This window comes from Phalacrocorax aristotelis, unplaced genomic scaffold, assembly GCF_949628215.1.
Source record: "Phalacrocorax aristotelis unplaced genomic scaffold, bGulAri2.1 scaffold_325, whole genome shotgun sequence".
Taxonomy (NCBI): Eukaryota; Metazoa; Chordata; class Aves; order Suliformes; family Phalacrocoracidae; genus Phalacrocorax; species Phalacrocorax aristotelis.
In genome coordinates, this window is record NW_027441226.1 from 7,899 (window position 1) to 31,781 (window position 23,883).

Consider the following 23,883-nt stretch of genomic DNA (forward strand, 5'->3'; position numbering starts at 1 on the left):
TAGGCCCCCATAGGCTCCCTATAGGCCCCTACGTTGCTTCATTGGCCCTCTATCGATGCCTATAGTACCCTGTACCCCTTCGTAGGCACCCCATAGTCCCCTATAGGCCCCTGTACCCCTTCATAGACTCCCTATAGGCCCCTATAGTCCCCCCCAAGGGCCCCCCTGTCCCCTCCCGGCCGCCGTCGGGGCCGCGCACGCGGTGCTGTGTCACGAGGCCCCGCCCCCTCATTCCGTATGCGCGCCGAAGGCGTGGCCTCCCCATCCGGGCGCTCGGCGGGAGGAAGGGGGCGTGGCCAGCCGGGGCGCGCCTTCCCCCCCCGCCCCCCGCCCCCACCTCGCCTCACCCCCTCCCAATCAGCGGCGGGGAGGGGAGGGAGGAGGCGGGCGGCGGCGGGAGGAGGTGACCAATGGGAGCGCGGCGCCGGGCGGCGGCGCCCAATGGGAAGCGCCGGGGGGCGGGTCCGGGCGCGGGGAGGGAGGGGGCGGCGGGGGGCAGCCGCCGCCGCCGCCATCTTGTCGCGGAGGAGCCGAGCGGAGCGGGCGGGACCCGGCGGCGGGGCCTGGACAGCATCATTGGTGCGGGGGGGCCGGGGGGGGCACCGGGAGGGGGCCGGGGTGGGGAGGGGGGCGGCGGGGACCCCCCCGGCGCGGGGAGCCCGCCCCCCCCCCGGGCTGTGGGGAGGCCTTGTGGGGTGGGGGCGCCTCTTGGGGAACCCCGGTAACGAGAAACACCCCCCCCCCCCCGGTAATGGGAAGCACCCCCTCCCCCTTAATGGGACACCCCGGTAATAGGAACCCCCTCCTCATTAACGGGACCCCCCCCTCATTAAGGGGACCACCCAATTAACGGGCCCCCTCTGCCCATTAACAGGCCCCCCCTTCTCATTAACGGACACCCCCCCCCATTAACAGGCCCCACCTTCTCATTAACGGACCCCCCCCATAAGGGACCCCCCCCATTAACGGGACCCCCCCCCTCATTAAGGGGACTCCCCCATTAACGGGACCCTCCTGCCCATTAACAGGCCCTCCCTTCTCATTAACGGACACCCCCCCCATTAACGGGACCCCCCTTCTCATTAAGAGACTCCCCCCCATTAATGGGTCTTGTTCTCATTAACAGCCCCATCTTCTCATTAACGGGACCCCCCCTCCGCGTTAAGAGACACCCCCCCCCGTATTAAGGGCCCCTCCCATTAACAGGACCCCGCTCCCCATTAGCGGGACCCCCCTCATTAAGGGACCCCCCCTCTCATTAACAGGTTCCTGTTCACTATAATGCCTCTCCCCCCCCGCCCCAGGTGCTCGTTAATTGTCACCTCCCTCATTAATGGGACCCCCGGGAGAGCCCCGTCCCCTCCCACACCCTTTGGGGGGGGGGGTGTCCTGGTGTCCCGGTGTCCCTTGGTGTCACCCTCCCATCCCCCAGTGTCACCCCATGTCCCTCCCGGTGTCACCTGTTGCCCCCAGTGTCACCCTGTGTCCCCCCAGGTGTCACCTGGTGCCCCCCAGTGTCACCCCATTTCTCTCCCGGTGTCAGCCGCTGTCCCCATTGTCACCCCGTGTCCATCCCAGTGTCACCCTGTGTCCCTCCTGGTGTCACCCCATGTCCCCCCAGGTGTCACCCGGTGCCCCCCAGTGTCACCCCATTTCCCTCCCGGTGTCACCCGCTGTCCCCATTGTCACCCCATGTCCATCCCCATTGTCACCCTGTGTCCTTCTTGGTGTCACCTGGTGCCCCCATTGTCACCCTGTGTCCCTCCTGGTGTCGTTTGGTGCCCTCATTGTCACCCTGTGTCCCTCTGGGTGTCACCTGCTTCCCCCATTGTCACCCCATGTCCCTCCCAGTGTCACCCGCTGCCCCCAGTGCCGCCCTGTGTCCCTCCTGGTGTCCCCCCGGGTGTCACCTGTCACCCCGTGTCCCTCCGGGTGTCACCCTGTGTCACTCTGTGTCCCTCGGTGCCACCTTCTGTATCACCCGGGGCCACCCCGTGTCCCCCCCAGTGTCACCCGCTGTCCCCAGCTGACCTCTGACCTTTGACCCCGCAGATGTCCAGCTCCCCGCTGTCGAAGAAGCGCCGCGTCTCCGGGTCCGAGCCGCCGACGGGCTCCAGCCGTGCCCCCGCCCCCGCCGTCCCCCCCAGCGTCACCCCCGCCAACGTGAGTGTCACCTGCTGTCACCTGCGCGTCCCCGTCACCCCCCCGGGCGTCCCTGTCACCCCCCAGCGGGGCCCTGTCACCCCCTCTGCTCTTGGTGTCACCTCGCTGGTGCTCGGAGCCACCCGTGCTGGTGTGACTGTCACCCGGCGTCACCTTGTTGTCACCCGGCGTCACCCAGCTGCCACCCGGGTGCCCCTGTCACCCCTCGTGGGGGGTCTTGTCACGTTGTCTAGCCTTGTTGTCACCTCTCTGCGCTCTGAGCCTCCCCTGCTCATGTGACCGTCGCCCGGCGTCACCATGCTGTCACCTCAGTGTCCCTGGGTGTCCTGCGGGTGACACGTGTCCCCCTCGGTTCTCGTTGTCCCCCCCCGCTCAGAGCCACCCTCACCAATGGGAATGTCACCCGCTGTCACCTACAGGTGTCCCTACCGCTCCCAGCGTCACCTGGACGGCCCTGTTGTCACCCATTTGTCACCTCCCAGATCTTTTTGCCCCGCCCCAGGGTGACACCACTCCCCTCCCCAGCCCTGAGTGCTACTCGTGTCACCCCATCACTGGATGTCACCCGGCCATCACCCCTTCGGTGCCCTTGTCCCCACTTCAGGGTGACACGACACCCTGTGTCACCCATCTGCCACCTCTCAGCCCTCCCCGCTGCCCCACAGCCGCCCCACACCCCCAGTGTCACCTGGGGTGACCTGTTGTCACCCGACTGTCACCCACCCACCACTTCTCAGCCTTCCCGGCTGCCCCACACCCCCCAGTGTCACCTGGTGTGACCCGATGTCACCCGACTGTCACCCGTCCATCACTTCTTACCCCTCCCCACACCCCCAGTGTCACCTGTTGTCACCCGGCTGTCACCCACCCACCACCTCTGAGCCCTCCCCGCTGCCCCACAGCCGCCCCACACCCCCCAGTGTCACCTGGTGTCACCCGACTGTCACCCAACTGTCCCATTGTAGCCCTCCCCACACCCCCAGTGTCACCCGTTGTCACCCGATGTCACCCACCCACCACCTCTGAGCCCTCCCCGCCGCCCCACGGCCGCCCCCTGCCCCCCAGTGTCCCCCCCCGCCCCCCAGTGTCCCCCCGCCGGGTGTTCCCGCCCCCGGTGACGCTGTTGTCCCCTTGTCACCCGTCAGGGCATGGCGAAGAACGGGGGCGAGGCCGAGATCGATGAGGGGCTCTACTCCCGCCAGCTGTGAGTCGGGGTCCCCCCGGGGGGCGTGGGGGGGTCCCTGTGGATTTGGGGGCCCCCCTGGGGGCTGTTGGGGTGTTCCTATGGAATCGGGGGGCTTCATATGTGCTTGGGTGGATCCCTGTGGATTTTGGGGGGGCTCCCTGGACACCTGGGTCCCTCCTGGGGGTGTTGGGGGTCCCCATGAGGGTTTGGGGGGGTCCTCATGGACTTGGGGGGGGTCCCGGATGCCTGTGACCCTCCTGGGGGTGTTGGGGGGGGTCCCCGTGGACTTTGGGGGGGTCGCTGTGGATTTGGGGGGGCCGCTGTGGATTTGGGGGGGCTCCCAGGACACCTGTGACCCTCCTGGGGGTGTTGGGGGGTCCCCATGGACTTTGGGGGGGTCCCCATGGACTTTGGGGGGGCTCCCAGAATACCTGGGTCCCTCCTGGGGGTTTAGGGGTGTCCCCATGGGGGTTTGGGGGGTCGATATGGATTTGGGGTGCTCCCTGGACACCTGGGTGCCTCCTGGGGGTGTTGGGGGGGTCCCCATGGACTTTGGGGGGGCTCCCTGGACACCTGGGTCCCTCCTGGGGGTGTTGGGGGGGTCCCATGGACTTTGGGGAGTCGCTATGGATTTGGGGGGGCTCCCAGGACACCTGGGTCCCTCCCTGGTATCTTCAACCATTTCCACGGCCCTGGGGGGGCCCTGGGGGACCCCGTAAGGATTATGGGGACCCCGTAAGGATTCGGGGGACCCCTGTGACCCCCTCTTTCCCCCCCCCCAGGTACGTGCTGGGCCACGAGGCGATGAAGCGCATGCAGACCTCCAACGTCCTCGTCTCGGGGCTGCGGGGGCTGGGGGTGGAGGTGGCCAAAAACCTCGTGCTGGGGGGGGTCAAATCTGTCACCCTCCACGACCCCCAACCCGCCGCCTGGCCCGACCTCGCCTCCCAGGTGAGCTAATTAACCCCGGGGCTTAATTACCCCCCCGGGGTTGATTAACCCCCCCATTCTGGGGCAGGTAACCCCCATTGGGGGCTATTTTTGGAGGGGGGTTTTCATATCTGCGGTGTCCCCCCCACCCCCTGAGCATAATTACCCCGGCCTGGCATCGTTTTAAGTAGGGTTAAATACTACCCAGGCCATAATAAATTAGTTTGGGGAGTTATTAATTAATTTTGGGGGGTAATTAATTAGTTTGGGGGGTTATTAGACCCCTTGGGGGTGGTTGTGGGGGGTGATTGTGTTGCCATGGGGAGATAAATGCACCCCCGGGGGCGGGGGGGGGGCAAAGAATTTGTTGGGGGGTAAATAATGCCCTGTGTTTGCTTTGGGGGGTAGTTTGGGTCCCCCCGAGCCCCTAAATACCCCCCTGGGGGCCTTAATGCCACCCCCGAGCCCCTAAATACCCCCCAGGGGCATAAATACCCCCCTTGGGGCCTAAATACCACATCCCAGCCCCTAAATACCTCCCTGGGGGCCTAAATAGCCCCTCATAGCCCCTAAATACCCCCATGTGGTGTAAATACCCCCCCATAGCCCCTAAATACCCCCATGGGGTGTAAATACCCCCCCCAGCCCCTAAATACCCCCATGGGGGCCTAAATACCGCCCTGAGCCCCTTAATACCCCCATGGGGGCCTAAATACCCCCCCTGAGCCCCTAAATACCCCCCTGGGGCCTAAATACTGCCCTGAGCCCCTAAATACCCCCCTGGGGGCCTAAATATCCCCCCTGAGCCCCTAAACACCCCCCTGGGGCCTAAATACTGCCCTGAGCCCCTAAATACCCCCCTGGGGGCCTAAATACTGCCCTGAGCCCCTAAATACCCCCCTGGGGGCCTAAATACCCCCCCTGAGCCCCTAAATACCCCCCTGGGGGCCTAAATACCGCCCTGAGCCCCTTAATACCCCCCTGGGGGCCTAAATACCCCCCCGAGCCCCTAAATACTCCCCAGGCAGCCTAAATACCCTCCTGGGACCTAAATACCACCCCCGAGCCCCTAAATACCCCCCCTGAGCCCCTTAATACCCCCCTGGGGGCCTAAATACCGCCCCTGAGCCCCTTAATACCCCCCTGGGGGCCTAAATACCCACTCGAGCCCCTAAATTTCCCCTTTACATACCCCGTCGTGTGCTTAAATCCCCCCCCGAAGCCCTTAAATGCCCTCCATGGTGCATAAATACCCCCCAAGCTCTTAAATACCCACTCGGGTTCCTGAAACGCCCCCCTAGATTCGCGATGGGGGGTCTCTGTGGGTCTGGGGACCCCCTCACGACCCCCGCCCCCCTATTTTTGGTGCCCCCCAACCCCCCCCAGTTCTACCTGCGGGAGGAAGACGTCGGGCAGAACCGGGCGGAGGCGACGCTGCCCCGCCTGGCCGAGCTCAACGCCTACGTGGCCGTCACCAGCACCCGCCAACCCCTCAGCCAGGACCTCCTCGCACCCTTCCAGGTACACTCGGGGCCGCCTGTAACCCCCCCCAGCCCCTCCCGCGGCCGCCTGTACCCCCTCCGTCTGCCTGTACCCCCTCCGTCTGCCCCTACCCCCGCCTGTGCCCCCCCCGTTCTTCCCCCAAATCAACCCTGGCGTCAACTCTTCGTGCGTCCGACTGTCCTGCGCGTGGCCGGCTGTCCGTCACGTGGCCGGCTGTACCCCCTTGGGGACGGCTGTACCCCCGGCGGCTGCCCGTACCCCACCTTGGGGACAGCCGTGTCCCCGGGGGCAGCGGCGGCCTCCGCACAACCGCTCCCGGGCCTGTTTGGGTGCGTGTCCCACCGTCTGTGCGGCCGGTTGTATGTCCGGCTGTACCTCTTTGCGGCTCCTTGTGCGTCCGTGGCTGCCTGTACCCACCCAGGACCGCCTGTGCCCCGTAATTTCTTGGTCTGAGGGTTTCCCCGCGCCGTTAACGCGTTCGTCTGTCCGGTTGTGTGTCCGACTGTAACTCTCCGCGGCTGCTTGTGTTTGCGCGGCTGCCTGTACCCACTCACGACCCACCTGTACCTGTCCTAGACCCCCTGTACCACCCGTTTTGTCAGTCTGACAGTGTCCGCGTGCCTTCACCTGTCTATCTGTCTGTCCGGTTGTGCGTCCGACTGTACCTCTGCGTGGCTTCCTGTGTCTCTGTGGTTGCTTGTACCCCCCTCCAGGACTCCCTGTACGCCTCCAGGACCCCCTGTACCCCCCCAAGACCCCCTGTACCCCCTCTTTTCTGCGTCTGAGGGTCTCCACACGCCATTGGCCGTCCATCTGTCCGTCTGTCTGCCGGATTGTGTGTCTGCCTGTACCTCTGCGTGGCTCCTTGTCTCCCCATGGCCGCCTGTACCCCTCAAATCCTCCCCGTAACCCTCCCCGGGGGAGTTTATTCCCCCCCGCCGCGGCCTCTCTCTGTCCCCTTGTCCGTCCGCCTGTCGCCTGCCCTGGGGGACGGACGGACGGACGGACGGACGCCCTCTCCGCAGGTGGTGGTGCTGACCAACTCCTCGCTGGAGGAACAGCTCTGGGTTGGGGATTTCTGCCACAGTCATGGGATCAAGCTGGTGGTGGCCGACACCCGCGGGCTCTTCGGGTGAGCTGGGCGCCCGCGTCCCTCTATAGGGTGCCCCAGGCCCCTGGGTCCCTTCTATAGGGTGCCCCGGACCCCTGGGTCCCTTCTATAGGGTGCCCCGGACCCCTGGGTCCCTTCTATAGGGTGCCCCGAATCCCTGGATCTCTTCTATAGGGCGCCCCGGACGCCTGGGTCCCCTTTATAGGGGCTCCCGGACCCCTGGGTCCCCTTTATAGGGTCTCCCAGACACCTGGGTCCCCTCTATAGGGTGTCCCGGACCCCTGGGTCCCTTCTATAGGGTCTCCCGGACCCCTGGGTCCCTTCTATGGGGTCTCCCGGACCCCTGGGTCCCTTCTATGGGGTCTCCCGGACCCCTGGGTCCCTTCTATGGGGTCTCCCGGACCCCTGGGTCCCTTCTATGGGGTCTCCCGGACACCTGGGTCCCTTCTATAGGGTCTCCCGGACACCTGGGTCCCCTCTATAGGGTCTCCTGGCCGTCCAGGTCCCCCGGCTGACCCCGCTCCCCCTCCCCCCCCCCCATTTTAGGCAGCTTTTCTGCGATTTCGGGGACGACATGGTGGTGACGGACACCAACGGGGAACAGCCTCTCAGCGCCATGGTTTCCATGGTGACCAAGGTACCGGGGTCCCCTGGGGTGGGGCCGGGGGGCTCCTCCCGCACGCGTGGGTCCCCTCAGCACCCCGTGTCTCTGTGTGTGTCCCCCCCCCCACCCAGGGGTGCCCGGGGGAGGTGACGTGCCTGGATGAGGCTCGTCACGGCTTCGAGACGGGCGATTTCGTCACCTTCACTGAGGTGGAGGGGATGGAGGAGCTGAACAGCTGCGGCCCCGTCGAGATCCGCGTCCTCGGTGAGCCCGCGCGCCCGCCGCCCCTCTGCAGGGGTTCCCGGAGGCCTGGGTCCCCTCTGCAGGGTCTCCCGGAGGCCTGGGTCCCCTCTGCAGGGGCTCCCGGAGGCCTGGGTCCCCTCTGCAGGGTCTCCCGGAGGCCTGGGTCCCCTCTGCAGGGGCTCCCGGAGGCCTGGGTCCCCTCTGCAGGGGCTCCCGGGGGCCTGGGTCCCCTCTGCTCGGGGCTCCCGGGGGCCTGGGTCCCCTCTGCTCGGGGCTCCCGGAGGCCTGGGTCCCTCTATAGGGGCTCGCGGGGGCCTGGGTCCCTCTATAGGGGCTCGCGGGGGCCTGGGTCCCCTCTGCAGGGGCTCCCGGAGGCCTGGGTCCCCTCTGCAGGGGCTCCCGGGGGCCTGGGTCCCCTCTGCTCGGGGCTCCCGGAGGCCTGGGTCCCCTCTATAGGGGCTCCCGGAGGCCTGGGTCCCTCTATAGGGGCTCGCGGGGGCCTGGGTCCCTCTATAGGGGCTCCCGGGGGCCTGGGTCCCCTCCGCAGGGGCTCCCGGAGGCCTGGGTCCCCTCCGCAGGGGCTCCCGGAGGCCTGAGTCCTCTCTATAGGGTCTCCCGGAGGCCTGGGTCCCTTCTGTGGGGTGCCCTGGGTGCCCGTGTCCCTTCTATGGGGTGGCCCAGATTCATGGGTTCTTTTCTGGGGGTGTCCCCGGATCCCTGGGTCCCCTCTATAGGGTGCCCTGAGCCCCTGGGTCCCTTCTATAGAGTGTCCCCATACCGCCGGGTCCCTTCTATGGGCTGTCCTGGACCCCTGGGTCCCCGCTATAGCGTGTCCCAGACACCTGGGTCCCTCCTGTAGGGTGTCCCCATGCCCCCGGGTCCCCGCTATAGGGTGCCCCGGGCGCCCGGGTCGCCTGGTGACAGCCCCTCTCCCCAGGGCCGTACACCTTCAGCATCGGGGACACCAGCAGCTACGGGGACTACGTGAGGGGGGGGATCGTCACCCAGGTCAAGATGCCCAAGCACATCCGCTTCGTGAGTGGCACTGGGAGGGGACTGGGAAGGGACTGGGGTGGGACTGAGAGGCACTGGGATGGGACTGGGAGGGGACTGGGAGGCAGTGGGAGGAGACTGGGAGGGGACTGGGAAGGTACTGGGAAGGGGCTGGGAGGGGACTGGGAAGGGGCTGGGAGGCACTGGGAGGGGACTGGGGGGCACTGGGAGGGGACTGGGAAGGGACTGGGAGGCACTGGGAGGGGACTAGGGAGCACTGGGATGGATTGGGGGCCACTGGGCGCAGTTGGAGGCAGATTAGGAGGTGCTGGGAGGGCACAGGGGAGGACTGGGGGGCACTGGGAGGGGACTGGGAGGCACTGGGTTGGATTGGAGGGGACTGGGAGGCACTGGGATGGACTGGGGGGCACTGGGGGCAGTTGGAGGCAGATTAGGAGGTGCTCGGAGGGCACAGGGGAGCACTGGGAGGGGACTGGGAGGCACGGGGAGACACTGGGAGGGGACTGGGGAGCACTGGAGGGACTGGGGGAAGGTTGGAGGTGACTGGAAGGGACTGAGGGTGTATTGGAAGGGACTGGGAGGGTGTGGGAGGGGATGAGGGAGCACTGGGATGGACTGGGGGCAGACTGGGAAGTGCTGGGAAGGGGTTTTGGGGAACTAGAAAAGAGACTAGGGGCCACTGGAGGATACTGGGCACAGCTTGGGGCAACTGGAAGGGGACTGGGGGGACCAGGGAGTACTGGGAGGGGCTGGAGAGATGCTGCGATGGGACTGGGGAGCACTGGGAAGTGCTGGGAGGGCATTATGGGGGATGAGAGGGACTGGTATGGGGATTGTAGGGAACTGGGAGTGACTGGGAAGAAACGAAGGGGTTGGGAAGGATTGGGGGTGACTTGGGCGTAAAGAGAGACGCTGGCAGGGCACTGGGGACTACTGGGGGGGACTGGGAGGGGACTGGGAGGTCTGAGAGGGGGTTGGGGGTCACTGGGGGAGGCTGAGAGGGGTTTGGGAAGGAACCGTTGGGGATTGGGAGGTGGTGGGAGGTCCTTGCGGGCACTGGGAGGGGATGGGGGGGTACTGGGGGAATACTGGGAGGCACTGGTTGCTCACCCGCCCCCGCTGCCGTCCCCAGAAGCGGCTGCGGGAGGCGCTGGTGGAGCCGGAGATGATGATCACCGACTTCGGCAAGGCCGAGAGACCTCCCATCATGCACTGGGGCTGGCAGGCCCTGCACCGCTTCATACGCCAGCATGGCCGCCCACCTCGGCCGCGTCACCAGGTGGGGACACCCGCGGCCCTGGGGACGTCGGGGTGTTGGGGACGTTGGGGACGTGGAGGCCACCAGGTCCTGTGCCAAGATGGCCGCCATTTGGGGACACGATGGCTGCCAGCCCTCGCCCAAGATGGCCGCCATTGGTCCCATGATGACCCCCTGCCCTCGCCCAAGATGGCCGCCATTGGTCCCATGATGACCCCCGCCCTCGCCCAAGATGGCCGCCATTGGTCCCATGATGACCCCCTGCCCTCGCCCAAGATGGCCGCCATTGGTCCCATGACAACCCCTGCCCTCGCCCAAGATGGCCGCCATTGGTCCCATGGTGACCCCGCCCTCGCCCAAGATGGCCGCCATTGGTCCCATGATGACCCCCTGCCCTTGCCCAAGATGGCCGCCATTGGTCCCATGACGACCCCTGCCCTCGCCCAAGATGGCCGCCATTGGTCCCATGGTGACCCCGCCCTCGCCCAAGATGGCCGCCATTGGTCCCTGGGGGTCGCCCCGCCCACCGGGGGGCGTGTCCTCGCGGTGTCCCCACCCCTGCCTCCCCTCGCAGGGCGACGCCGCCGAGGTCGTGACCCTGGCGCGTGAGGTGGCGCCGGGGGCGGAGCTTGACGAGGAGCTGCTGAAGGAACTGGCCTATCAGGCGACGGGGGACCTGGCCCCAATGAACGCTTTCATTGGCGGTTTGGCCGCTCAGGAAGTCATGAAGGTAACGGTCGCGGCGGGGGGGGGGGGGGGTTTCCCACCCCTGGAAACCCGGAGCCCCGCCTGGAGCCCCGCCCGGGGGCGTGGCCCGCTGACGCCGGGGCGTGGCGCAGGCGGTGTCCGGGAAGTTCACGCCCGTCACCCAATGGCTGTACTTCGACGCCCTGGAGTGTCTCCCCGAGGACAACAAGGAGGCGGTGCTCACCGAGGAGCAGTGCCGCCCGGTGAGCGCCCGCGGGGCGGGGCACCCATGGGTGGGGGGGGCGGGACCGCCTCGGGGTGGGGCGCGGTGGCCGAGGAGGTCTACGGGTCGGGCGGGGTCGCGATGGCGCCGGTGGGTTGGGCGCCTTCTTGGGTGGGGGCGGCCGTGGGTGGGCGTGTCCTTGATGCCACCCATGGGTGGGCGTGTCCTTGATGCCACCCGTGGGTGGGCGTGTCCTTGATGCCACCCGTGGGTGGGCGTGCCCTTGATGCCACCCGTGGGTGGGTGTGTCCTTGTATGGTGGAACCTGTGGGTGGGCGTGTCCTCGGGGGCACCCGTGGGTGGGCGTGTCCTTGATGCCACCCATGGGTGGGCGTGTCCTCGGGGGCACCCCTGGGTGGGCATGTCCTTGCCACCGCCATGGGTTGGGTGCCTCCGTGGGCGGGGCAGCCGTGGCTGGGCGTGCCCTTGCCACTGCTGGGGACAGGCGGGGCCAGGGCGGGGCTGGGGGCGGGGCCACAGGGTGACACGCCCCCCCGCCCCCGCCCCCAGCGCAACAGCCGCTACGACGGGCAGATCGCGGTGTTCGGGGCCGAGCTCCAGGCCAGGCTGGGCGCCCTCAAGTACTTCGTGGTGGGTGTCCCCAAGGGTTCCCACATGTCCTTGAGGGTCACCCGAGTGTCCCCAAGGGTCCCCCGAGGGTCCCCTGAGTGTCCCCAGGTGTCCCCGAGGGTCCCCTGAGTGTCCCCAAGGGTTCCTGGGTGTCCTCCAAGTGTCCCCACATGTCCCTGAGAGTCACCCAAGGGTCCCCAGGTGTCCTCCAAGTGTCCCCACATGTCCCCGAGGGTCCCCACGTGTCCCCCAGGTGTCCCTACATGTCCCTGAGGGTCCCTCGGGTGTCCCTCGAGGGTCCCCACATGTCTCTGAGGGTCCCCAGGGGTCCCTCAAGTGTCCCCAAGTGTTTTGTGGGTCTTCTGGGTGTCCCCAGGTGTGTCTGTGGGTCCTCTGAGGGTCCCTGAATGTCCCCCAGGTGTCCCCAAGTGTCATCTTATCCCACCCCTTTCCCACACACGTGTCCCCAACCCCCCGGGGCCACCTCAGGCCGCGTCCTCGCATGTCCGCAGGTGTCCCTGAGGGTCCCCCGAGTGTCCCCTGGGTGTCCCCGGGTGTCCCTGAGTGTCCCCACGTATCCCTGAGGGTCCCCCGAGTGTCCCCACATGTCCTCAGGTGTCCCCACGTGTCCCTGAGGGTCCCCCGAGTGTCCCCTGGGTGTCCCCGGGTGTCCCTGAGTGTCCCCACGTATCCCTGCGGGTCCCCCGAGTGTCCCCACATGTCCTCAGGTGTCCCCACGTGTCCCTGAGGGTCCCCCGAGTGTCCCCTGGGTGTCCCCGGGTGTCCCTGAGTGTCCCCACGTATCCCTGCGGGTCCCCCGAGTGTCCCCACATGTCCTCAGGTGTCCCCACGTGTCCCTGAGGGTCCCCCGAGTGTCCCCTGGGTGTCCCCGGGTGTCCCTGAGTGTCCCCACGTATCCCTGAGGGTCCCCCGAGTGTCCCCACATGTCCTCAGGTGTCCCCACGTGTCCCTGAGGGTCCCCCGGGTGTCCCCCAAGGGTCCCTGAGGGTCCCTGAGTGTCCCTTAAGTGTCCCCGCGGGTCCTCCAAGCGTCCCCAAGTGTCATCTCATCCCACCCCTTTCCCGGCCCCGTGTCCCCAACCCCCCGGGGCCACCTCGGGCCACGCGCCCCCCACGCGCCCCCACGCGCCCCCACGCGTCCCCCCGCGCAGGTGGGGGCGGGCGCCATCGGCTGCGAGCTGCTGAAGAACTTCGCCATGGTGGGGCTGGGCTGCGGCCCCGAGGGCTGCGTCACCGTCACCGACATGGACACCATCGAGAAGTCCAACCTCAACCGCCAGTTCCTCTTCCGGCCCTGGGACGTCACGGTGAGGGGCGGGGCCGGAGGGGCGGGGGGAGGAGCCTAGAGGGGCGGGGGGTGTAGGGGGGAGGGGCGACAGGGCGAGAACCGCCGTCAGGAGGGTCGACGTTGAGTCGACCGTCGTCGGTTCTTGATGTGTCGTGAGTGGGAGGCGCCTAAACGGGTGTGGCTAAAGGGGGAGGAGCCTGTGGCGTTTGGGATGACTGGGTGGCACCTCAAGGGGTGGGGCTTCAATGGGTGGAGTCGGTAGGGTGGAAGCTGCCGTGGGGTTGGTCAGCGTTGGGTTGGCCAACGCAGTGGTCGAGTTGTCTTGAGGTGGAGCGGTAAGTGGGAGGGGCTTAAATGGGTGGGTCCTAAAGGGGGAGGAGCCGGTGGGGTGGGGGATGAGCTCTTGGTGGGGGGCAGGGTCCTGTGGGGCGGAGCTTACGGCGTCGGGAACTGCCATCAAGATGCCGCCGTTGCGTTGGCCAACGTCAGCGCTCAAGTTGCCTTGAGGTTTTGTGGGAGTGGGAGAGGCGCGAAGGGGTGGGGCTTAAGGGGGCGTGTCCGGAAGGGGGCGGGGCTTAAGGGGCACGACTCCGCCCCACAGAAACTGAAGTCGGAGCGGGCGGCGGCGGCCGTGCGGGAGATGAACCCGGCGCTGCGGGTGAGCAGCCGCCCCGACCGCGTCGGCCCCGACACCGAGCGCGTCTACGACGACGATTTCTTCGAGGCCCTGGATGGCGTCGCCAACGCCCTGGACAACGTCGACGCCCGTGAGCACCCGCGGGGTCCTCTGGGTGCTGGGGTGGGGGCGGGGCTCGGGGTGCTACGGAAGGGCTTGGGGGTGCTATAGGGCATCGTTTGGCTTCTCTGGGGGGTTTTGGGGGCTCTAGAGGGTCTTCAGGGTGGTGGTGGGTGATCTTGGGGTGCTCTGGGGTGTCTTTTGGGTGCTTTTGTGGTGCTTTAGGTTTTTTTTGGGGTGTTATGGAGGGTTTTGGGGTCCTCTAGGGGGTCTTCAGGGTGCTGTGGGGGTTCTTGGGGTGCTATAGGGCATCACTGGGGTGCTGCGGGGGCAGTGGGTGGCTATAGGGGGACTAGATGGTCGTTTGAGATGTTCTTGGGGTGCTGTAGGGGGTCTCCTCGGTGCTGCGGGGGTGTGGGGTGCTATAGGCACCTCAGGCAGGCTATAGGTGCTTGCAGAGCTCACGTAAGGGGGCTCTAAGTACTCCCAGAAATGCTGGGGGTACACGTGGGGATGCTATAGGGGCCTCCAGGTGTGTACAGGGGCCTCCAGGTGTGTACAGGGGTCTCCAGGTGTGCTATGGGGACCTTCAGGTGTGTACAGGGGTCTCCAGGTGTGCTATAGGGTTCTTTAAGCGTGTTATAGGTGGTTTCAATCGTACTGTAAGAACTTTGAGCTATGCTATACCAATTTTGAGGTGTATATAGGGCTCTCTAGGTGTGCTAGAGGCTTTCAGGTGCGCTACAGAGGCGTTGAGGTACGCTGTAGGGATTTCCAAGCGCATATAGGGGCATCTAGGTGTGATATAGGGGCCTGCAGGTGTGCTATAGGGGCTTTCGGATGTGCTGTAGGGTTGTTGAGGTATGCTATAAGGACTTGCAAGTGCGTATAGGGGCATCTAGGTGTGCTATAAGGGCCTTTAAGGGTGCTATAGGGGCCTTCGGGTGCGCTATAAGGCCTTTGAGGTCCGCTATAGGCATTTTAAGGCGCATATAGGGGCGTTGAGGTGTGTTATAGGGATTTTTAGATGCGTATAGGGGCCTTCAGGGGTGCTCTAGGGGCCTTCAGGGGTGACACAGGGGCCCCCAGGCCTGCTCTAGGGCCCTAGGGCGCCCCGCAGTGGCCCCGTAGGGCCCGAAGGCACCCCATAGGCACCGAGCCGGTTCCGCTATAGGGCTCTATATGGACCGGCGCTGCGTGTACTACCGGAAGCCGCTGCTGGAGTCGGGGACGCTGGGGACGAAGGGCAACGTGCAGGTGGTGATCCCCTTCCTGAGCGAGTCGTACAGCTCCAGCCAGGACCCGCCCGAGAAGGCCATCCCCATCTGCACCCTCAAGAACTTCCCCAACGCCATCGAGCACACGCTCCAGGTACCCCTATAGCGCCCCGACGCCTTCTGTAGGGCGCCCCGGGCGCCTGCGTCCTCTCTATAGGGCGCCCCGGACACCTGGGTGCTCTCTACAGGGTGCCCTGGATGCCTGGGTGCTCTCTATAGGGTGCTCTGGATGCCTGTGTCCTGTCTATTGGGTGACCCGGATGCCTGGGTGGTTGCTATAGGGTGCTCCGGACTCCTGGGTCCCCTCTATAGGGTGCTCCGGGCACCTGCGTGCCCTCTGTAGGGCGCCCTGGACACCTGGGTCCCTTCTATAGGGTGCCCCGGACCGCTGGGTCCCTTCTATAGGGTGCCCCGGGCCTCTGGGTCCCTTCTATGGGGTGCCCTGGACCCCTGGGTCCCTTCTATAGGGTGCTCTGGACACCCGGGTCGCTTCTATAGGTTGCCCTGGACGCCTGGGTCCTCTCTGTAGGGTGCCCCAGATGCCTGGGTTCCTTCTATAGGGTGTCTCTGTACCCCTGGCTCCCTTCTATGGGGGGCCCCGGATGCCTGGGTCCCCTGTGGGGGTCTCCGGGACACCCAGCTCCCCTGTGGGGGTGTCGGGGAGGCCCGGCTCCCCCCTGCTGACAGCCCCTCCTCCGCAGTGGGCGCGCGACGAGTTCGAGGGTCTCTTCAAGCAGCCGGCGGAGAACGTCAACCAGTACCTGACGTGGGTGTCGGGGGCGGGGCCCGGGGGGAGGGGGGCACCCCGCAACCCCCGGCCTGAGCACCCACCCGCCCTTTAAACCCCTCCGCACCCCCTTTAACCCCCCCGCACCCCTTCAACCCCCCCAGCACCCAGTTACGTTGTGCCTCCCCGCCCTTTGCGCCCCCGCCGTTGCACCCGCGCCCCTCCCCTGCCTTCCCCCTCCCCTCCCCCCCACTTTTCACCCCCCTCCCCCCCCCCAGGGACCCCAAATTCGTGGAGCGCACCCTGCGCCTGGCGGGCACGCAGCCGCTGGAGGTGCTGGAGGCGGTGCAGCGCAGCCTGGTGAGCGAGCGGCCCCGGGGCTGGCCCGACTGCGTCGCCTGGGCCTGCCGCCACTGGCACCGGCAGTACAGCAACAACATCCGCCAGCTGCTGCACAACTTCCCCCCGGGGCAGGTGCGTGTGCGGGGGGGCAGGATCGGGCCCCGGGGGGGCGGGGATCAGGCCCCTGGGGGGGGCGGGAGGGGATCGGGCCCCTGGGTGGGGCGGGCGGGCGGGGATCGGGCCCCTGGGGGCGGGCGGGGATCGGGCCCCTGGGGGGGCGGGCGGGGATCGGGCCCCTGGGGGCAGGCGGGGATCGGGCCCCTGGGGGGGGCGGGAGGGGATCGGGCCCCTGGGTGGGGCGGGCGGGCGGGGATCGGGCCCCTGGGGGCGGGCGGGGATCGGGCCCCTGGGGGGGGCGGGAGGGGATCGGGCCCCTGGGTGGGGCGGGTGGGCGGGGATCGGGCCCCTGGGGGCAGGCGGGGATCGGGCCCCTGGGGGGGGCGGGAGGGGATCGGGCCCCTGGGTGGGGCGGGCGGGCGGGGATCGGGCCCCTGGGTGGGGCGGGTGGGCGGGGATCGGGCCCCTGGGGGCGGGCGGGGATCGGGCCCCTGGGTGGGGCGGGCGGGCGGGGATCGGGCCCCTGGGGGCGGGTGGGGATCGGGCCCCCGGGGGCGGGAGGGGATCGGGCCGCCGGGGGCGGGCGGGGATCGGGCCCTGGGAGGGGCGCGGATCGGGCCCCCGGGGGCGGGCGCGGATCGGGCCCCTGGGGGGGCGGGGATCGGGCCCCCGGGGGCGGGCGGGCGGGGATCGGGCCCCTGGGAGCGGGCGGGGGATCGGGCCCCCAGGGGCGGGAGGGGATCGGGCCCCGGGGGGCGGGCACTGCAGGCTCATGGAGGTGGATCGGGCCCCTGGGGGGGGCGGAATTGGGACCCTGGGGGTGGGCGGGGATCGGGCCCTCGTTACCCCCAGTGCCCCCCATTAACCCCTCCCTGCCCCCCAGCCCCCCCCAGCGCCCCCCACTAACCCACCCCCCCACCCCCCCCCCAGAAAACCAACTCGGGGACCCTGTTCTGGTCGGGGCCCAAGCGCTGCCCCCACCCGCTCGCCTTCGACCCCGACAACGTGAGTTGACCCCCGTGGGTGCCCCCCTGAGACCCCCCCAACACCCGTGGGTGCCCCCCTGAGACCCCCCCAACACCCATGGGTGCCCCCCTGAGGCCCCCACACCCGTGCGTGCCCCCCAAAGCCCCACGTGCACCCCCCAAAGGCCCACGGGTGCCCCTCCGACACCCATGGGTGCCTCCCTGAGCCCCCCTGACACCCATGGGCGCCCCCCCGACCCCCGTGGGTGCCCCCCTGAGCCCTCCTGACACCCGCTAGCGCCCCTCAATGCCTGCATGAGCCCCCGAAACGCCCCCGGGCCCCCCCGAAACACCCACGGGGGCCCCCCTGCCCCCCCGCGGGTGCCCCCCCATGGGTGCCCCCTCGACACCCACGGGCACCCCCCTGGCACCCACGGGCGCCCCCCCAACACCCATGGGTACCTCCCCGACCCCTGTGAGTGCCCCCCGACCCCCGTGGGTGCCCCCCTGAGCCCTCCTGACACCCGCAGGTGCCCCTCAATGCTTGCATGCACCCCCCAAACGCCCGCAGGTGCCCCCCTGACACCCATGGGTGCCCCCCTGAGCCCTCCTGTCACCCGCAGGTGCCCCTCAACACCTGCGTGCGCCCCCCAAACGCCCCCAGGCTTCCCTGAAACACCCATGGGCGCCCCCCAAACGCCCACAGGCGCCCCTCCACCCCCCCGTGGGCGCCCCCCCGACGCCCACGGGCGCCCCCCCGACACCCACGGGTGCCCCCGCAGCCCCTGCACCTGGACTACGTGGTGGCGGCCGCCAACCTCTTCGCGCAGAGCTACGGCATCGGGGGCTCGCGGGACCGCGGGGCCGTGGCCGAGCTGCTGCGCCACGTCCGCGTCCCCCCCCTTCGCCCCCAAGGCCGGCGTCCGCATCCACGTCTCTGACCAGGAGCTGCAGAGCGCCGCCGCCCACCTCGGTGCGGGGGCACCCGGGGGTGCTGGGGGGGCACCCGGGGGGGCTGGGGGGGCACCCGGGGGGGGTGGGGCGGCTGGGGAGGGGCTGGGGGGGGGGTTGGGGGGGGAGCCTGTGGGTGCCAGGGGCGCTTAAATGGTCTGGGGGATCACGGCAGGCGAGCGGTAGGGGCACCCATGGGTGCTGGGGGGCATGTGGGGGTGGTGGGAGGCACCCATGGGTGCTGGGGGGCACCGGGGGGGTCTGAGGGAGGTTTAAGGGGCTCGTTGGAGGGGGTTGGGGGGCACCCCTGGGTGCTGGGGGTGCTTAAATGGTCTGGGGGATCACAGCAGGTGAGCGGTAGGGGCACCCGTGGGTGCTGGGGGGCATGTGGGGGTGGTGGGAGGCACCCATGGGTGCTGGGGGGGCTGGGGGGCACCGGGGGGGTCTGGGGGAGGTTTAAGGGGCTCGTTGGAGGGGGTTGGGGGGCACCCCTGGGTGCTGGGGGTGCTTAAATGGTCTGGGGGATCACAGCAGGTGAGCGGTAGGGGCACCCGTGGGTGCTGGGGGGCATGTGGGGGTGGTGGGAGGCACCCATGGGTGCTGGGGGGCACCGGGGGGGTCTGGGGGAGGTTTAAGGGGCTCGTTGGAGGGGGTTGGGGGGCACCCCTGGGTGCTGGGGGTGCTTAAATGGTCTGGGGGATCACAGCAGGTGAGCGGTAGGGGCACCCGTGGGTGCTGGGGGGGGGTTTGGGGGCTGGTTGGAGGGGGTTTGGGGGTGCCTGTGGGTGCTGGGGGCGCTTAAATGGTCTGCGGGATCACGGCAGGCGTGGGGTAGGGGCACCCATGAGTGCCAGGGGAGCACCCGTGGGTGCCGGGGGGCTGGTTGGAGGGGCTTTGGGGGGCACCCTGGGGTCGGGGCGGGGGTCTCACGGGCGCCCCCCCCCCCTCCCCGCAGACGACGGGCGCCTGGAGGAGCTGAAGGCGTCGCTGCCCAGCCCCGAGGAGCTGCCCGGCTTCCGCATGTTCCCCATCGACTTCGAAAAGGTGGGTGCCCCCTCCCCCGCACCCACGGGTGCCCCCCACCCCCCACGGGTGCCCCCCACCCACGGGTGCCCCCCACCCAGGACGATGACACCAACTTCCACATGGATTTCATCGTCGCCGCCTCCAACCTGCGGGCGGAGAACTACGACATCCCCCCGGCCGACCGCCACAAGGTGGGTGCTGGGGGGGCACCCATGGGTGCTAGGGGGGTCCTATGGGTGCTGGGTGGTGTTCCGTGGGGGCTGGGGGGGTCCTGCGGGTTCCTATGGGGTGTTTTGGGGGCTGTTATGGGTGCTATGGGGGGTGCTATGGGGGCTGGGGGGGCACCCATGGGTGCTGGGGGGGTCCTAGGGGGGCTTTGGGGGTGGGGGGTGTCCTATGGGTGCTGGGGGGGTTCTCCCATGGGGGCTGGGGGGGTCCTGGGGGTTGCTATGGGGTGTTTTGGGGGTTCTTATGGGGTGTTATGGGTGCTATGGGGGGTCCTATGGGGGCTGGGGGAGGGTCCTGGGGGTTCCTATGGGGTGTTTTGGGGGTTCTTATGGGGTCCTATGGGTGCTATGGGGGGTGCTATGGGTGCGGGGGGGGGTGTCCTGTGGGTGCTATGGGGTGTTAGGGGTGCTGGGTGGGGGGGAGCTATGGCTGCTGGGGGTCCTACAGGTGCTATAGGGCCCATGGGGTACGTATGGGGCCTGTAGGGTGCATATAGTCCATAGAGTCCACATGAGGTGTGTCTATAGGGTGCATATAGAGTCCGTAAGGTACGTATGGGATCCATAGCGTGCGTATAGAGCCCATAGGGTGTGTATAGGGTCCATAGGGTGCGTACAAAGCCTGGAGGCTGCGTACAGGATCCGTGGGGTGCACGTAGGGGCTATAGGGTGCCTATAGGGTCGGCAGGGTTTGCGTTGCACGCGGGGTCTGTATCGGGTCTGCGGGGAGCACAGGGAGCGTATGGAATCTCTATAGGGTCCGTAGGGAGCGTGCAGAGCGTGAGAGTAAATACAGGGCACAAACAGCGACCGTGTAGTGCCTATAGGCTGCGGAGAGAGTCTATAGGGCGCGTGCGGGGTCTATAGAGTACATAGGGGGTGCACGGAGGGCCTATAGAGCACGCGCAGGGTCTGTGGGGTGCCTATAGGGCCTGTAGGGCACGCATAGAGTCGGTGAGTTCGGTAGTGCGTATAAGCTGCGTGGGTATATAGGGTCTATACGGGGTGTGCGGCGTACGCACGGGGTCTATAGCGCGTATACGGGCGGCGTAGGGCCCGCAGGGGGCTGTGGGGGACGTATAGGGCTGTACAGGTAGAGAGGGTTATAGGAACATATGGGGGCCTACGGGGCTGTAGGGACGTATAGGGGCGCGTAGGGTTCCAGGCACGTGCGGGCACGTACAGGAACGCAGGGGGACGTATAGGGACGTGCGAGGTACGACGACGCACCGGCACGTACACGGCTGTAGGCACGTATAGAGACCTATAGGGACACACAGACGCACACAGGAACGTATAAGGACACAGCGACGCGTACGGGCCTATCACGACACGCACGGGCACCTGTAGGGACGCACGGGCATGTATGGGGACACACAGGCACCTATAGGTACATATACGGCCATAGCGGGGACGTACAGAGTGATAGGCCCGTATAGGGGCGCGTAGGGACGTACAGGCACCCGTAGGCACATACGGGCGGGGACAGGGATGTATAGGCACATCCAGGCACGTATGGGCACCTCTAGGGATGCGTGGACGTATATACGGGCACCTCTAGGCGTGTACGGGCACATATGGGCACGTATAGGCCCGTAGAGGGACGTACGGGCCTGTACAGGCACCCATAGGGGCGTATGCGTACGTATGGGCACATACAGGCATCGAGAGGGACGTATAGGTGCATACGGGCTCCTGTAGGGAACGTATAGGGACATACGGGCCCGTATAGTCCCATATAGGCACCTATGGGCATGTATAGGGACCTATGGGTACCTATGGACAGCTATAGGGACATATAGGGACCTATGGGTAGCTATAGACACCTATAGGGATGTATAGGGACCTGTGGGCACCTATGGACACCTATAGGGATGTATGGGGACTTACAGGGACCTATGGGCACCTATAGACATCTATAGGGACATATAGGGACGTATAGGGACCTATGGGCACGTATAGACACCTATAGAGACCGATAGGGACCTACGGGCACCTACAAACACTGATAGACCCCTATAGGGACCTACAGGCACCTATAGGGGTGTATAAGGATGTATAGGGACCTATGGGCACCTACGGCCACATATAGGGACCTATGGGCACCTATAGGGATGTATAGGGACCTACGGGCACCTACGGCCACATATAGGGACGTATGGGCACCTATAGACACCTATAGGGACCTATGGGCACCTACGGCCACATATAGGGACCTATGGGCACCTATAGGGATGTATAGGGACCTATGGGTACCTATGGGCACATATAGGGACCAATGGGCACCTATAGCGATGTATAGGGACCTATGGGTACCTACGGCCACATATAGGGACCTATGGGCACCTATAGACACCTATAGGGACCTATGGGGACCTCTGGGCACTGGCGGGGGCCGCAGGTGCCGTGGGCGCGGCCAAGCGCCTCCCTCCGGGGGCGGGCTCTGTGGGGGGGGGGGGGGGGGTATCGCGGCCCCGCCCCCCCAGGCCCCGCCCCCCGGGCCCCGCCCTAAGGCGCGTCTCCCTCGGGGCGGGGCCGGGGCAGAGCAAGCTGATCGCGGGGAAGATCATCCCGGCCATCGCCACGACGACGGGGGCGGTGGCGGGGCTGGCCTGCCTGGAGCTCTACAAGCTGGCGCTGGGCCACCGCCGCCTCGCCTCCTACAAGAACGCCTTCCTCAACCTCGCCCTGCCCTTCGTCGGCTTCTCCGAGCCCCTCGCCTGCCCCCGCAACAAGGTGGGGGGCCCCGCCCCGCCACGCCCCTCCTCTCCGCGGGGGGTGGGGGGTGGGTGCTGCCCCGCGGCTCTGCGTCTGACCCCCCTCACTGTGTGGCTGCCCCGCCCCTGGCCATGGGTCTGCCCCCCCTCGCCGTGGGTCTGTCCCGCCCCTGGCCATGGGTCTGCCCCCCCTCACCATGGGTCTGACCCCCGGCCATGTGTCTGTCCCACCTCTGGCCGTGGGTCTGTCTCCCCCCCCTCGCTGTGGGTCTGCCCCCCCTCGCCGTGGGTCTGTTCCCCCTCACCATGGGTCTGCCCCCCCTCGCCGTGGGTCTGCCCCCCCTCGCCGTGGGTCTGTTCCCCCTCACCATGGGTCTGCCCCCCCTCGCCGTGGGTCTGCCCCCCCTCGCCGTGGGTCTGTTCCCCCTCACCATGGGATTGCCCCCCCTCGCCGTGGGTCTGCCCCCCCCTCGCCGTGGGTCTGTCCCCCCCTCGCCGTAGGTCTGACCCCCAGCTGTGGGTCTGTTCCCCCTCACCCGTGGGTCCGACCCCCCTCGCTGTGTGTCTGTCCCGCCCCTGGCCATGGGTCTTCCCCCCCTCACCATGGGTCTGACCCCCGGCCATGTGTCTGTCCCACCCCTGGCCGTGGGTCTGTCTCCCCCCCCTCGCTGTGGGTCTGACCCCCAGCTGTGGGTCTGTTCCCCCTCACCCGTGGGTCTGACCCCCAGCTGTGGGTCTGACCCCCGGCCATGTGTCTGTCCCCCCCTCGCTGTTGGTCTGCCCCCAGCCGTGGGTCTGTCCCCTCCCTCACCGTGGGTCTTACCCCCGGCCATGTGTCTCCCCCCCTCGCCGTGGGTCTGTCCCCCCTCACCGTGGGTCTGTCCCCCCACAGTACTACGAGGTGGAGTGGACGCTGTGGGACCGGTTCGAGGTGCAGGGCTGCAGCCCGACGGCAGGAGATGACCCTGCGCCAGTTCCTCGCCTACTTCAAGGTACTGGGGGGCGCTGGGAGGGCGCTGGGGGGCACTGGGAGGCACTGGAAGGGGGGAGTGGGGCAGCCATGGGGTCTCAGGGCGCTGGGAGGGGCACCTGGGCCCCCCCCCAGCATCCACATGTTCACCAAAAGGCCCTTAACTTAACATGGGGGGAAGGTGGGGAGATGTTGCCCCCCACCCCCGGAGCCGTGGGTCGCCGTGGGGCACCCTTGGGTGCCCCGCGCCCCGCCCCACACCGGGTTTCCCCGCAGAAGGAGCACCGGCTGGAGATCACGATGCTGTCGCAGGGCGTCTCCATGCTCTACTCCTTCTTCATGCCGGCCGCCAAGCTGCGCGAGCGCCACGACCAGCCGTGGGTCCTGGGGTGGGGGGAGGGGGAACACCCGTGGGTGGGGGCGGGGTGGGTCCCCGTGGGCGGGGGGAGACGCCCTGTGGGTGGGGCAGACGGAGGGAGACACCCCCCCCCCCTTCCCCCCCCCTCCCCTTGGCGCCGTGGGGCGGCGGTCGCCGTGTTTTGAGGCCGCCCCGTGGCGGGGGAGGGGCGGCGGGCGGCGCCCGCGGGTGACGCGGCCCCTCCCCCGCCCCCCCCCAGCATGACGGAGATCGTGGCGCGCGTCTCCAAGAAGAAGGTCGGCCGCCACGTCAAGGCCCTCGTCTTCGAGCTCTGCTGCAACGACGACACCGACGCCGACATCGAGGTGCCCTACGTGCGCTACACCATCCGTTAGCCCCGCCCACCCGGGCTGGGCGGGGGCGGGGGGCCACGCCCGGCCACGCCCCTGCCCGCCTGGCCACGCCCTTTACCCCTCTGGCCACGTCCCCCCAACCGAGCCCCACCCTGTGCCCCCCCCCCCGCTCCTTTAGTTGTTGTTGTGTCTTGGCCCCACCCCCGAGTTGGGGGGGCGGGGCGAGGGGGGCGGGGCGAGGGGGGCCCCGCCCAATA

General features: G+C 67.8%; 1 protein-coding gene across 1 annotated transcript; it reads left to right on the forward strand.

The window, feature by feature from the left end:
- Nucleotides 1-480: 480 nt before the first annotated feature.
- UBA1 (ubiquitin like modifier activating enzyme 1) lies at nt 481-23,805 on the forward strand. The gene is given in 28 exon segments (XM_075080313.1): nt 481-579; nt 2,053-2,163; nt 3,309-3,367; nt 4,132-4,300; nt 5,666-5,800; nt 6,808-6,914; nt 7,440-7,530; nt 7,629-7,761; nt 8,678-8,775; nt 9,887-10,033; nt 10,587-10,742; nt 10,852-10,962; nt 11,493-11,573; nt 12,724-12,879; nt 13,462-13,627; nt 14,771-14,967; nt 15,575-15,639; nt 15,879-16,074; nt 16,990-17,064; nt 17,807-17,920; nt 17,922-17,997; nt 18,931-19,019; nt 19,100-19,192; nt 21,773-21,964; nt 22,838-22,896; nt 22,898-22,937; nt 23,192-23,292; nt 23,533-23,805. Coding segments are annotated over 27 exon segments (3,153 nt in total). The 5' UTR covers nt 481-579; the 3' UTR covers nt 23,669-23,805.
- Nucleotides 23,806-23,883: the final 78 nt, after the last annotated feature.